Source organism: Protobothrops mucrosquamatus, unplaced genomic scaffold (assembly GCF_001527695.2).
Source record: "Protobothrops mucrosquamatus isolate PMUCROS unplaced genomic scaffold, P.Mucros_1.0 scaffold2345, whole genome shotgun sequence".
Classification (NCBI taxonomy): domain Eukaryota; kingdom Metazoa; phylum Chordata; class Lepidosauria; order Squamata; family Viperidae; genus Protobothrops; species Protobothrops mucrosquamatus.
The window spans coordinates 125,861-140,912 of NW_015388425.1; the positions used below are offsets into that span (position 1 = coordinate 125,861).

The 15,052-nt window shown below is 43.0% G+C and overlaps 1 protein-coding gene across 1 annotated transcript in view; it reads right to left on the reverse strand.

Annotated features, from left to right (window-relative positions):
- Positions 1-9,950, reverse strand: part of ZDHHC8 (zinc finger DHHC-type containing 8) — a 55,901-nt gene extending 45,951 nt beyond the window's left edge. The window contains exon 1 of the mRNA XM_015824765.1: positions 9,787-9,950. Coding sequence (XP_015680251.1) covers positions 9,787-9,890 — 104 coding nt within the window. The 5' untranslated portion in view covers positions 9,891-9,950. The remainder of the gene's footprint in view (positions 1-9,786) is intronic.
- Positions 9,951-15,052: the final 5,102 nt, after the last annotated feature.

Below are 15,052 nucleotides of genomic sequence, written 5' to 3' on the forward strand. Positions count from 1 at the left end.
ATTCTGGGAGTTGAAGTCCACGAGTCATGAGGGCGCCATAGTTCCCCCATGCTGGCTCAGGAATTCTGGGAGTTGAAGTCCACGAGTCATCAAAGAGCCAAGGTGGCCTACCCACTGCCCTATATCCACTGAAATACAAACTACATATAGTCCTTGACTCACAACAGTTCATTTAGTGATGGCTCCAAGTTACAGCGGCACTGAAAAAAGGGGCTTGTGACTTACGCCTGCTGCAGCATCCTCACGGTCACGTGGTCAAAATTCGGATGCTTGGCAACCGGCTCACAGTTACGACGGTCGCGGTGTCCCGGGGTCAGGTGATCATCTTTTTCTGACAAGCAAAGTCGTTGGGGAAGCCACAAACATCTTACTAACTTAAGAACGTCAGGGATTCACTGGAGAGAAACGTCACAAAATGGGGCAAACGTCCCTGAACAAAGGCCTCACTTAGTAACAGAAGGTTCAGTTGTGGTCGTTAAGTGAAGAACCATCTCTATGCGCCATCATATACCCACTGAAATACAAAACTGTTGAATTACTGCTTTTAAAATAAGGCATTTTCCCAATGTTTTCTAGGTCAGCTGCTAATAAAAGCCTTTGAAAATCTCTTCCAGTTGAAGAATTCTTCATGGGCTGCTAAAATGTAAAATCTCTTTTCTCACGATGCTGTTACTAGCAGCCCAACCTTCTGACAACTTGTCCTAATTCATCTTACTGTGTTCCTATCCAGGTTTGTGGCCTGTTTCGCTGACTTAATTGTGGTTTCTTGAGCCACAGCAAGCCATAGGGCCTTGCATAGCGTAGCACAGCCTGTTTATAGCTAACCCAGTTAAAAATACATTTTTGTGTTAGCAATACTAATCTTACATACTGCATACTGTATTTGAATATAGGCAACTGCGAGTAAGGAAATAGAAATGAATGGGCTGGCCGCGAGCCCCATATCTCATTCTTAATTATTTAAAGCTGGGTTCACAAATGCGGTGAGAAATGTACTTAGAAATATGACTTTCTGTACATGTAAAACGAGGAAATTGCAATGTCGATCTGCTGGAAAGATCTTGGAAAAAGATGGCTGTCTCTAATTACAGCTGGAAATTTTACAGACCCATTAAAACATGGCTTTTATCTAAAATTACTTTCATTACATTAGTGTTATCCAAATAAATGAAGCGTAACCTTAAACTATATTCCGTTTGAAAGCAGTAGAAAATACAAAAATGGCGGGAGAGAGGGAGGGAAGGAACAGAAACCAGAGGGAGGAAGGAAGGAAGGAAGGAAGGAAGGAAGGAAGGAAGGAAGGAAGGAAGGAAGGAAGGAAGGAAGGAAGGAAGGAAGGAAGGAAGGAAGGAAGGAAGAAAACAAACCTTGCCTTTCATGAAGTGGTTCAATTCATAATGTAAAGACTTTGACCCGCCAAGTCATTTGGCGTTTTCTAATTGTGCATTTCCACACAATTATCAGGCATGTAAGCAAGTTGGTTGTGTGTCCACTTTAAATAACTTTCTGTTGGAGACAGCGGACCGCATACCTCCCACCAAACTTCATTTCAATCCATAGTGTGAGAGTTGGGCTGGGTTTTGATACTGGAACAAAAGCTTTTATAAGCATCTAAAATAGGGTTATGGTCATTATTTCTTTTGCTTCGTTCTCCTGCTTGGAAAGACAATTCCAACAGGCCAGCCCCATTTCCACAAAACCATAAAAAGTTCTTTACAGTTTAAGACTTTAAGATTTTGCCAGTGATATACTTTGCTCAACTTAGTGAACAAAACGTTGGGCTATTTGTGTCATCCTTCCCTCTTTCCACCAACAAGAATAAATATCAAATCGTTGTGTTTTTTTTAAATGATACCAGCCATATTTTTGGGTGTAGAATCTGAGATGCAATGAAGCTTTCAACGATGACGTCAGTGGATAATTACATATAATTTTTACAGCTCAGGGCGTGCAACTCCACGTACAGATCCCTTTGAAGAAAAAAAAAATCAGTGTGGCTAGACTGTCATGGCAAATCATCAATGTAGATTCTGTAAATCAATTCCATGCCAAATTCAAGGATGGATTGTGTGATCCTGCAACTTTCGGTCTTCAGGACAAAAAAAAAAACGGGGGGGGGTTGGGATGGATGAATTTAAGAGGGATTGGCTACTTGGGGCAGTTTTAATTAATTAATTCATAGCCTACCTTTATTTTCATGGATAATTCAAGGCAGCGAAAACATAAACAACACACCTGGATGGAAAACATGGGTGGAAAGCTAGTTTTCGCAACCTAGAACTAAAGAGGAAATTTCCTAACGGCGAGAACAATTAATCAGTGGAACGGCTTGCCCCCAGAATTTGTGGGTGCTCCATCACTGGAGGTTTTTAAGAAGAGACTGGACAGCCATTTGTCTGGAACGGTGTCTGCTTGAGCAGGGGGCTGGACTAGAAGACCCCCAAGGTCCCTTCCGACTCTGTTATTCTGTCACACCTTCCCCCTTGTGCTTGTTTCAGGTCTCCATCAAAAACAATCACTTGGAACTTGTTCAAAAACAATCACTCAGAAACACAGTTTGTGGTGCTGTGGCCAACTTTCCAGGTCTATCATACTTAGTGTGCTGTAAAGGACAGTGAGGAATTACGTTATTACATTATGTTGCAAAAAATAAGCCATTTTTTCCCCCAAACAGGAAATCCTTCTGAACTTTGCTCTCCAACATCAAATGCTGATGGAGCTTCAATTGTGCCACGCAAATACAATCAAACCCCTAGGATTTGTGCCTGCTGGCGACAGCTGCTAGCTGCAAATCGCCCATCGATTCTGTATTAACCCTGAAATTCTCTCTCGCAAAATCTGAAATCAATGGTCTCGGCATCTTTTTTTTATACCACGGTGACAGAAACTGGATGCAATATTCCAAGTGTGATCTCTTTAGCCCCTTGACAGGTTTTCTCCTATCTTCTGCTCGCCTTAAGCTGCCCTAGATGTACAATGTGATCAAGGTTACAGCCACCTCTTCCAAACTCAGTCCTGCATCATTGAGGAAGAGCATCTGTGCTCCTTAAGTATTGTCAGACTGCCATATTTAGACATTCCAATCAGAAGGCCAGATCCTGAAGTTGAAACTCAAGTACTTTGGCCACCTAATGAGAAGGAAGGACTCACTGGAGAAGAGCCTGATGCTGGGAAAGATGGAGGGCAAGAGAAGAAGGAGACGATAAAGAATGAGGTGGCTGGATGGAGTCACTGAAGCAGGAGGTGTGAGCTTAAATGGACTCCAGAAGATGGTGGAGGACAGGAAGGCCTGGAGGAACATTGTCCATGGGGTCGAGATGGGTCGGATACAACAACAACAACAATCGGTATGACCAAAGGTGTAGAGCAGGGGTCTTCAAACTTGGCCCTTTTATGACTTGTGGACTTCAACTCCCAGAATCCCTCAGCCAGCGTGCCTAGCTTAGGAATTCTGGGAGTTGAAGTCCACAAGTCATAAAAGGGTCAAGTTTGAAGACCCCTGGTTGTAGAGTTTAAAGCATGCTGAGAGCTGTAGGCCAGTATACAGTGATAACTTTTCCTGGACTGTGCCGTTTTTTAAGCTCATGGGAGGCAAAAGAGAGCACTTTTGTGAATCAGCCAAGTTTCATTTTCTTCCTTTTACTTCATTGGGGACTGCGCGAAGGAACAGCGACTGTTTTAAAGTTGCATGTCTAAAGACAGGATCTTTCTGATCAGCCTGGGTTTCCAGCTTGTAAACTTTTGGATGTTCTGTTGACACAGCACTCTGTAATTTCAATTCCAGGGACTAACTTAATTAGAGGTGCTGCTAATTAGTTTCAAAAAGAGCTGTGCAACTGTTGTAAATAACCATCAGGAAGTAGTTGAGAGAGAGAGAGAGAGCAAATGTTACTTCTTGGAAAAGCAACCTTACAACGCAAGGGCAATTTCAGACCCATCTAATCAAATGGGATGGAGAAAATCACAAGAAGCCAGATTGGTCTGCAAGACAGGGAACACAAACAAATGAGCTAAATTTAATTTACTGTAAGGCTACATTACAGAATCTTGCAGGTCTGAAATTACAAATCTCCTGCCATCTCCTTTACATCCGTAGAAACTAGGGAGGGTTCTTTTGGCCATCAATCATGTAGCTGTGGGCTCTGCTTCCTCTTATCTGACCGGTCCCTAAGCAGCCTCTCTTTGCCCAGTCTTCTAAGGTCGTTCCATTATATCAAGGGTCTTCAAACGTGGCCCTTTTATGACTTGTGGACTTCAACTCCCAGAATTCCTCAGCCAGCGTGCCACGTTGGCTGAGGAATTCTGGGAGTTGAAGTCCACAAGTCATAAAAGGGCCACGTTTGAAGACCCCTGCATTATACCATTGCAAACTTGGAAGCTGCAAAGAAGCAGGTCCTTCCTAGATCCATCTTAAGACCGCAGGTCCTTTTTACAAAGAGATTTCAATCCAGGTAAGACCAGCAAATGTGCAATTCCGCCGCCGTATAAAAAGGGCACTTCAACGTTGGCTACAGCTTGGACGTTAAGCCTCACATATCAACTGTACATTATAAAAGGAATTATACCTGTCCTACAATTCCATCCAGCTCAAGATTATGTCGTCACGTGGCTAGGAGGCTACTTAAGAACCCCAATGTTCCGTTCTGGTGCAAACGATTGGATAAATATGTAGCAAAGAAGTTGAACTTGCAAATATTTTGATGTCTCTTTGTACACATACAGGGACAACATCACAGGAAGGCCACCATCATCCCGTGGTGGGTTGTTAGAGACTGGGGGGTGTGTGCAAACGTAGAATTATGCATTAGTATCTCTTAGTTGCTCAGGAAAAAATAAAACACATGTTTAATTTCCTAGCCGAAATGCTTAAGCCTGATATGGCTACCTGCCTTACACAGGGTGGGGGGGATATTAAAATATATAGTCATAGAGTGCTTCTAAAACATGGAGTAGGGTGGCATTTTTAACCCTGGTATTATGATTTGGGAGAATCTTTTGAATTCTATTATTATTATTATTATTATTATTATTATTATTATTATTATTATTATTATTATTATTATTCTTCGCACAGTCAGCCAGATGTTCAGACTGGATTTGGCATTTTTGTCTACCTATCGAGTCCTTCCCAAGGACCTGGGATAGGCAGATGTGGATGTTTGATGGTGTTACAGATCTTGTCGCAGGATGGAAGCAGTTCCTAGTAAGGCCGCCTTTTGCAATTGACTAATGGTGAATTTGTCAATGCCGATGATGGTGTTCAAGTGGTGCTCCAGTTGTTTTGGGATTGCACCCAAGGCACCTATTACTATTGGTTCCACCCTTGCTTGCCTTTCCCACAGTCGTTCTATTTCTATTTGTAGGTGTTTGTATTTTGTTATGTTCTCCAGTTCTTTGTCTATTCTATCATCATCATCATCATCATCATCATCATCATCATCATCATCATTATTATTATTATTATTATTATTATTATTATTATTATTATTATTATTATTATTATTATTATTATTATTATTTTCTTCAGATAACCTTCTTGCAAAGAAAGGGGAAAATATCCTGAAGAGCCAGACCAAAGATGGCAGGTTAAAATCAACCTTTGCAGGCAAAACACCGGATTTATCACCGGGCAAAAGGCGACATTTGTTTGCTCTTTTTTTTTTTTAGCTTCCCCTTCTCTGCATTGGAGGAGGGTAGAATTTGGCAGAAAGAAAAAGAGGAAGAATTCTCCGCTGGAGAATTTTCATATAAATGGCTCCTTCTATTTATAAATGGAATATTCCCAATATAGTTGAACGAGCCGTGGTCCAGCATACCAGAGGAGACAGCTTTGAATGCGGGGTGTGTGTGTGTGTGGAAACCATTGAGGAGTAAAGAGGCTGGGAGGGAGGGGGGCTTTGAGAATGTCGACCCTTCCCCTCTGATGGTCAGCCTGCTATTTTGGCCCACCGAGGGAACCTTGGTCTTTAGTTAGCTAGCTGGACGAGAAGTCGCCAACAGCATAAATTATGCTTCTCCGCAGCTGGAGCCAACGTCAGGAATAGCTTTCCTAAATTTAGTCATTTCAGTTCTTTTTTGGGGGGAGGGCTCTCCTGGTGGGCCTCTTAGGCATCGAAATGGGGGACTGGTTTATATATAGGGAGTTGATTTGGACTCCTTTCTGAATTCTTTCAAGGTCTAATATCCATAGTTTGGTCTAACGATTAAAGGCGCCGGGCTAGAAGCTTGGGAGATGGTGAGTTTTAGTCCCATTTTAGGCATAAAAGCCAGCGACTGGGCGACTTTAGGCCGATCACCAGGTTAGAGTGAGTTCTAGTTCCTCCTTAGGCGTGACAGCCGGTTGGATGACTTTAGCCCAATCACCAGGAGACGGGGAGTTTTAGTCCTGTCTTAGCCATGAAAGCTGGCTAGGTGACTTTAGGCCAATCACCAGGTGATGGGGAGTTCTAGTTCCACCTTAGCTGGTTGGGCGACTTTACACCAATCACCAGGGGAGGTGAGTTTTAGTCCTGCCTTAGCCATAAAAGCCAGCTGGGTGACTTTAGAGTTAGACCAATGACCAGGAGACGGTGAGTTCTAGTCTCACCTTAGGCATGAAAGCTGGCTGGGTGACTTTGGGCTAGTCCAGGGATAGGCAACCTTGGCTCTTTTATGACTCTGGACTTCAACTCCCAGAATTCCTGAGTTTTTGCCTTTGATTATGTAGTGCCGATATTATGCTACTTGAATAAAAGATCCTTTAAGGTATACAATCCCTCGAAGTTCTTTTGAAGAGTTTCATCTGTTAGCACCACGACAGCCGTGTTAAAATGGTCACTAAATGAACCGTTCAAAGTCGAGGATTACCCACATATAACTCTAGGCCTTCCACAAGACAACGATAGAATGAAATCTCTATAAACAAATCAAAAACCACCATTAGAACAGTCCCCATGAGTGTGGAGCATAGACCAAGCCCTAAATCTACTCTTCTGCAACTCAAAAGCATTAGATCTACTCAACAGAGATCTCAATCGCGAAGAGAGCCTTGTATGAAAACAATGACAAGCAGATTCCCCGAGGATTATTGAGAATGCCTCATTTTTAGGAAAGTAGTCCACAGAAAAATCATTTATAAAGTAGATACAAAGTATGTTGTATATAAATATTTGCTCTCCTGTTTTGTTTTGTTTTTTAACACAGGCCTTAAATGTTGTTGTTTTTTTCCCCCATTGGAGGGGAGGATAAACGAACTTGTAACTTGGCTTCTATTTTGCAAGATGCAAACTACTGCTTTCGGTTCAGACAGCTATTCATTCCTGTAAAAATATTTATTACTTTTATTTTAAAGAGCTGGGATAGGTTTCAAGGAAAGTGAAGCATATAATTAACTCAGAAACAAATCAATTTAAAGGGAAAGGAAGAAAGAAAGAAAGAAAGAAAGAAAGAAAGAAAGAAAGAAAGAAAGAAAGAAAGAAAGAAAGAAAGAAAGAAAGAAAGAAAGAAAGAAAGAAAGAAAGAAAAGTAGAGACAAAGAGACAGATAAAAAGAAAGAAAGAAGGAAGATACAGAAAGACAGAAAAGTAGAGACAAAGAGACAGATAAACAGAAAGAAAGAAAGAAGGAAGATACAGAAAGACAGAAAAGTAGAGACAGAGACAGATAAACAGAAAGAAAGCAGAAAGAGAGAGAAAGAAAGAAAGAAAGAAGGAAAGAAAGAAAGAAGATACAGAAAGATAGAAAAGTAGAGACAAAGAGACAGATAAACAGAAAGAAAGAAAGAAAGAAGATACAGAAAGACAGAAAAGTAGAGACAAAGAGACAGATAAACAGAAAGAAAGCAGAAAGAGAGAGAGAGAGAGAGAAAGAAAAAAAGAAAAAAAGAAAGAAAGAAAAAAAGAAAGAAAAAAAGAAAGGAAGAAAGAAAGAAAGACAATTAAAAAGCCAAGGAGAAAAAAAACAATCCTAAGGACAACATTTCATGAACATCCTCATGGGCTTTTTTGATTATCCAAGAATATTAGTCCAGATCCTTTTGTTTCTCTCCTGCTCTGTCACTGAAAATCAGAGTGAAGGTGAGGCTGTTAAAACCGAGCAGGGATGGTTAAGAAAAGAGAGCCAGTCCCCCATCCTTCACTTCCTCCACAAAGCCTAGCCAGAGTCCTTCAAGAGCACTTCCCCTTCCATCATTACCATCCGGGACAAATCTAGGCCATTTCTGCCAGACACAAACAGGCTAATAACCCATTAAAGGAGCGGAGATGGCCAGCGTTTATCTTTCTAGCTAGCTGGCATTCCATTTTAGTATCAAGTTACAAGGGCTTCAAAAGGCATTAGAAATCGGTCTGGGGTGTCCACAAATATACAAGGCAGTCCAAATAAAGAAAAAAAAACCAAAGCAAACCCCAGCATTTCCAGTTCAAATCAAGTGAAAATAAAAAAAAATACTGCATATCAGACAGAAATGAAGAGCATCTCACACACATACACATACACACATACACATACACACACACATACACACACAGAGAGAGAGAGAGAGAGAGAGAGAGAGAGAGAGAGAGAGAGCAATCTCCCCTTAGAATTATAAGATAACCTTTATTGTCACTTTTTTCTGTCTTCATCACACTGGCACACATTAAAAGATGATATTCTGATACCTGCTCTCAAAAGAAAATAAATATATAACCACATACACACACACACACAAACACATATACATACACACACACATATACATATGCACACACACACACACACAATTAATCAGTCCATTTTTTTTCCATAGCGGGGGAAAGAAAAGAGTCTTGAGAGTTAATACGAACACGATCATCGTTTCATGAGAAACATTACAGGACTTATAAACAAATCTAAAGGGCTCTTTTGCTGCTAAAATGGAAGTTCCAACTCGCTGTTTTGCACATCCAAAATTGTAAGGCCAGTCCCTTCCTTTCCCTGCCATGCCAGCTCATGGCTGCATCTTTCTTTTATTTTAAGACTCCCAACTTTGAAACCCAGTTTGGGAGAGAAAAACCGTTTAGGGCTTTCCAAAGCAGAACTAAACTTCTCCACCATTAAACGATGTAAAGATGGGTCAGGAGAAACAATTCTGCAAGCTGTTTGTACCTCCAGAAGCTGGAAAATTTAACCCCACACCTCTGTCTCCTAAAGGATTTCTTCTCCAACCTGAGCAGAAATTTGTTACGAAAGGATGGAGTAGAAGATGGAAAAAAAAAAAAGGGTGGTGGTGGTGGTGGCTGGAATGGGGAAAATAAACAAAATCGGGAAGCTTTTTGGCTCCACGGCCTGCTGATCAGGCTGGCATAGCCCTAAAGAACCAAGCAGAGCGGCTTCATTTTGCAGCTCAACTGCACCCAGAAGGTTGTTTACTTAAAACACACAGCTCAACACCCTCCTTTACTCCCACCCCAAGCACAAAGATACAAAAGCTGTGGGCCGGTGAGAAATTTGATCACAATCATTCGGGTTTTTTTTAAAGGCCAGGAAAATCATTCTCAATGAGAAAGGAGGGATGTGCCAGAGAATTGACTTACAAAGTCAATTAAAAAAACCTTCGCTTCCCCCCCCCTTCCCAAATAGTCCGAGCATCAGTCCCAGCAGACAAAACTGCACCGTGTCTCAGCCAAAATCTTCCAGTTGTGCTCATCAGCCCCACATCCCAGAGGGTTAGAAACCTCCATAGGTAGCTGTCATTATTTATTTTTTTAGAGGAAGGATGGATTTGGGAGAGAGAGAGAGAGAGAGAGAGAGAGAGAGAGAGAGAGAGAAGAGCTGCAGTGGACTTACGTGAAGACGAAAAAGAGCGAAGTTGACCCCACTAATAAGGCGGCTGCAGTAGAGACGGGGATGTATTTTGTCGGTTTAAATCTTTTTCCGATACTGCTGGGCATTCTGTGGATTATACATCACTGTGCGTTAATCCAGAGTATCCGAGAGGCACTGGGGAGCCAGAGAGAGAAAGACAGCCAGAGAGACACAGAGAGAGAGAGAGAGAGAGAGAGGGAAAGAGAGAAAGAAAGACAGAGGGGGAGAGAGGGCTAGGGCGTGGGGGAAGCCCCCGAGATGAAGGTCTGTGCACTGCAACGAGATCAAGCAAGGGGAGGGGGAAAGGGGGAGGAAGAGGAGGAAATAAAAGGGGGGGAGAACCGAGACGGAAAGGGGGAGGGAGAGAAAGAGAGAAGAGGGGAAAAAAAAGGGATGGGTAACAGCTGACCTCTTTTGCACAGGAAACTCAACCCACAGAAGCCAGCCCACTCGGCTGATGTCAACCAACCCCTTAAGGTAGCACTGCAGAGAGCTAGACGGAGATGGAGATGATGGAAGCAGAGTTAGGAAGCAGCAATCGGGTGTGGGGGGGTAAAAGGGAACGTCTGAAGCTCCTGAGATGCCTCCTCATCTACCGTCCCCGGAAGGCCTGCTTTCCTGCAGCTGGATGCCTCCCCACCCGGATTCCACCTTCTCCTCCAGAGGAGATCCTTCAGGTTTCAGATCCCGACTGCATCTTTGCGAGGAGGCAGAGCGGAGCCCGAGATCCAGCAGATTGGGAGGAAGAGGAGAAGGCAGAAAGGGTGACCCATTTGGCCTGGAGACGGTTTTGGGAGGGCGAGGGAGGAGATTTCCCCTTGGGATGTGGACATGCCAAGGTGAGCTTTGAAGGGCCGAGGAGGAGTCAAAGAAGACAAGCAAGAGGAACAGGGCAGCTTCGTCAAGTCCAGCTTTGCTCCAATGGGGGATTCTGGAGAACTTGAGACCCTGACATTCTTTGGTGCTATGTTGCTTCCCCTCAACTGCTACTACCCGCTTGGGGTGAATTTTTGTGGTATCCTTGGGACCATCTCAGCTACCATTGCTGCTTTTTATACACAAAGCCCCTCCCCAAAAGGAAAAAAAACTTTGGGTTTCCACGTGTAGGGCGTTACAACTCCCATAATTGTTGAAGAGGCATAAGGGGGGAGGGAAGAGTATAAATTTTACAAATAGTCCTTAACTTAAGACCACAACCGGGAGCAGTTTCCACTGCTAAGACGGTTACTGAGTTTTGCCCAATTTTATGACCTTTCTTTTTTTGTGTGTGTGTGTGGGGGGCAACAGTCGCTCAATGAATCACATGGTCGGTAAGCGAACCTGTTTCCCCCATTGACTCCACTTGTTGGAAAGTCGGCTGGGTAAGGTTGCAAACGGTGACCCCGGGACAATGCAGCCGTGGTTAAATACACACCATGCGACTGAATTTGGGTCATGTGACCGGGGTGGATGGGCGGGGGGGGGGGAGAATGCTGCAATGGTTGTAAATGTTGAGGACCGGTTGTAAGTCCCTTTTGTCCCTGCGGTTGTAACTTTGAAGGCTCGCTAAATGGTTATAAATCGTGGATTACTGTATTTATAAATGATTAAAGTAAATTCATATTAATTAAGACTTTTGGGAGATCTTATTGGCTTTTTAAGATTGATGAACAATTCCAAAGAAGCGTGGGCATTCTGTAAAATCGCTGAACTGTTGTTTTCATCCCGCGGATCTTCCCCAGCCCAAGATCATCAAACCATGTTGACATGTGATCCACCGCCCCTAAAAAGGCACAAGCAGCTCTTGCTTAATGTGAGGAAGGGTCTCAGGAGAAGCAGCTGTCGTGATTAAAGCCCACGTCTCACTTAAGTTTTAATTTCATTCCGCGCAGTTGAGCATTTATAGCGTTCTCAAGTGGACGCATAGGATTTGAAGAAAAAAGTTGGACGAGCTTCCGGCAAGATTTTGGCAGCATCGTGCAAACCGCAAGCCACGGTTTAACCACCCACAAAGGCCACGTTTGCTCCCCCTCCCCAGTGCGGGCCATAAACAAGCCACGGTGGATGGTGTGTGATCAAACCTATCCCCTCACACTTGGCCTTGCATTTAAACGCGTCTTCGTTTTTCTTCACGTCTTCTGAGAAAAGGTGTTCCTCTCTTTTATAGTTGGCACCTTTTGGCTTCAGCCTCACAATTCTAGGAAATCTCAAAAAAATAAAAAATAAAATAAAAATGGTAGCAGATTGCTTGATTTGGGTTTTTTTTGTGTGTGTGTGGACGAAGGTGCAAACTACGTTTTGTATTACATAAATGTTGATATATAAATAGCATAACTGAGTTATACAGAATCCGGATGGACCTAGAGATCAGTACTAGAGTCTGCATAAGCAGCCGGGCAGATTAATAAACAAGAGAGGCTGAATTCCACAATAACCTTAATTTCTGCCTCCTTTAGCTACAAGAGGTTGCAGAGGAAGTGAGGCCCAGTTCTGTTCAGGGCTGCGGCTTCCGAGTGGGCTGTCTGTCCACGCTGTCTTTCTGGTTGTGAGCCACGGAACAGGGTGGGAAACCAAAGAGACTGGCACCTGCCTTTAATTAGCCCCGTCAGAAATTTGAAGAATTCCGTTGCACCCATAAGCGAAAACAGATTTTTTTTAGTGTGTTTTGTTTTTGCATCCATTCTAACCACTGTTGCAAAATACGTCCCATTTCGAACACAATTGAAGTTCTTTTTTTTGTTGTTGTTTTCACGGATGGAGTTGGAAAGTTGAACCTTAACCTGGGTGTTTCAGCGTTCGTCACTTCTCAGAAATCCGGCCGCAATCTGAGAACCGCATTAGGTGTCGAAGTCTTTATGCCGTCCACAGGAAGTTGGGGGGGGGGGGGGAAAGCCACAGTGAGCAAGTTCAGAACTGGCAGGTTACACCATTGTTTCCCCAAACTTAGCTCACAGGTGCGTCTGCCTACACACGCACAGATGGGTTCGCTTTCGCATAATTCACATACAATTTTGCACCCATGTATGTGACAGCTGGCACTTTGCTTGGGGGATGGCTTTTGTTGATTGTGCAGGAACACAATTAATGTGTTAATGTCCTCACCTCCGTTGGGTTGCAAAGGCCTTCTAAGCAGATTTCAGGCAAAGATGCTGAAAAAAAAAGGGATTGAAACGGCAGCTGGATCCCTTAAATTCCCATCCCCGCCACCCTTTTTGAGATAACCTGTCCACATTCCAAGTACACACACACACACACACACACGAACACAGGCCTGAAGGCCCTAGGGTGACCTCCACTGGGCTTAGAAGAGAAGCCAGGTCTTCAGTTCTTGAAGAGTAGCAGGAAGTCCAAGGCCATTAAGGAGATGGGGAAGTCAAAAAGCTTCCAAGATGATGGAGATGGTGAAGCTTGCCAAGATGACATCACCACGATTCAAGTGTGAATTGAAGGACTTTGGCTTTCCTCTTTAAATCATTCATCCTGAGACTCGGCATCCCTGGTTAGGGCTTAGCTAAGCGATGCAGGTCAGGTCCTCACCCTCATCCACCTAATTGATTTCATAAAGCTTAAAAGTTGAGTCCACTTCTCCGTACGAGAAGTACAATACCACAGCAGTATTGAAGCGTTGCCAACTTGGTGGTTCTTCTCCTCAAGTTAGACATGTACGTGTGACCCAACCTCGTCAGCCTACTAGTTCTTATAGAGTTTGGTACCCATCTAGATAACAACATCAGTGCAAGTAGGGAGTAGGGTTTGTGGGGTCCTTGGGGCTGAGTTTGGTGGTTTTCTTGCAGACGTTTCATTACCAAACTAGGCAACATCATCAGGGCTACCTGACCTTATTGAGCAAAAGACACTTGTCCTCTGGAGCAGCTTTTATTTATCAGACTATCTTTATCTGACTTCCATTTCATTTGTTATAGACTAAGCCTCCTAGAGTAGCCCGTGGCGAAATAGGAAGCAAATAAATTTGATAATAATAACCTTGCCACTGAGAGCCTCTGAAGATGATGGGGACTGAATTAATGACTTGGCTGTTAACATCTTCAAAAGTTGAAGTAGTCAGCTGGTAAAGCCACATTTTCAATGTCATAATCTTCTTCAGACCTCTTTTGTTTCGCCAATAGCAGTCTCCGGGGTTAAGCACTAAAGTCACTCAGCAAATTCAGTTGCCAATAGAAAGTTACTGTCGAAAACACAGCTTGTAGTGAATATTAGCACAAAATCACATTGACGCACGCATGCTTTATCAGATGCCTATTTTGTTTTCATCTATTTGTGAGAAACTCATATAGTCTTCACGTTTTTAGCGCTAATAAGTGTATCCTTACGTACAGATTTTTTACCAAGGACTTTGTCCAAATTTTATTTCACTACTATGCAGAGATGAATTATTCACAACAGCTTTAAATAGCGCATGTGGTCACGATTTAGGGAATAAATCCAATCGATTTTTCCCCCCCTTACTGATCTCTATGTATTGTTAATTTATGTTGCGATGCAGTTTAGGCAATTTACGATCCATCCATTAGCATTATTTTGCTATTACTGTGTACAATATTAAGCCGTTCTTCAAATTCGTTTCAGGAATCCTGCTAGGAAGGCAAAAATGCCCTAGAGAGGTGTGTGTGTGTGTGTGTGTTTTGACTCCTGGCAATTTCCTGGACATGTCCCTTGTTTACTTGGCAAGGTTTTTCTCCTTCCTAGTGTCATTGGATGTTCTTGCTTTGACACCTAGGCTGAAAGGGACGCAGCCAGTTTCATAGCTCAAGCAGAACTAGAACTCACAATCTCCCGGTTTCTAGTGCTACATAACCACTACAGGTAGTCCTAGACTTACAACAGTGCATTTAGTGACAGTTTGAAGTCACACTTATGACCGTTGCAGCATCCCTGTGATACAAAATGATCAAAATTCAGCTGCTTGGCAATCAGCTTGTCTTTATGACGGTCGCAGCGTCCCGGGGTCACGTGATCCCTTTTGCGATCTTCTGACGAGCAAAGTCAACGGGGAAGTTAGATTCACTTAACAACGGTGCTACTCACTTAACTACTGATTTACTTAACTGTGGCAAGACAGGTTGTAAAATGGGACAAAATTGATTTTAACCCTGCCACTTCGCAAACGTCAATTTTGGTCGTTAAGTCGAGGAGTACCTGCCCTCCAAACTGGCTCTCTGTAACTAGAGAGTTACAGAATCCCAAATAATAAAAACTGCAGCTTTATTTACTCATACCAGTCAATTAAAAATAAGATTGCACATGTTTC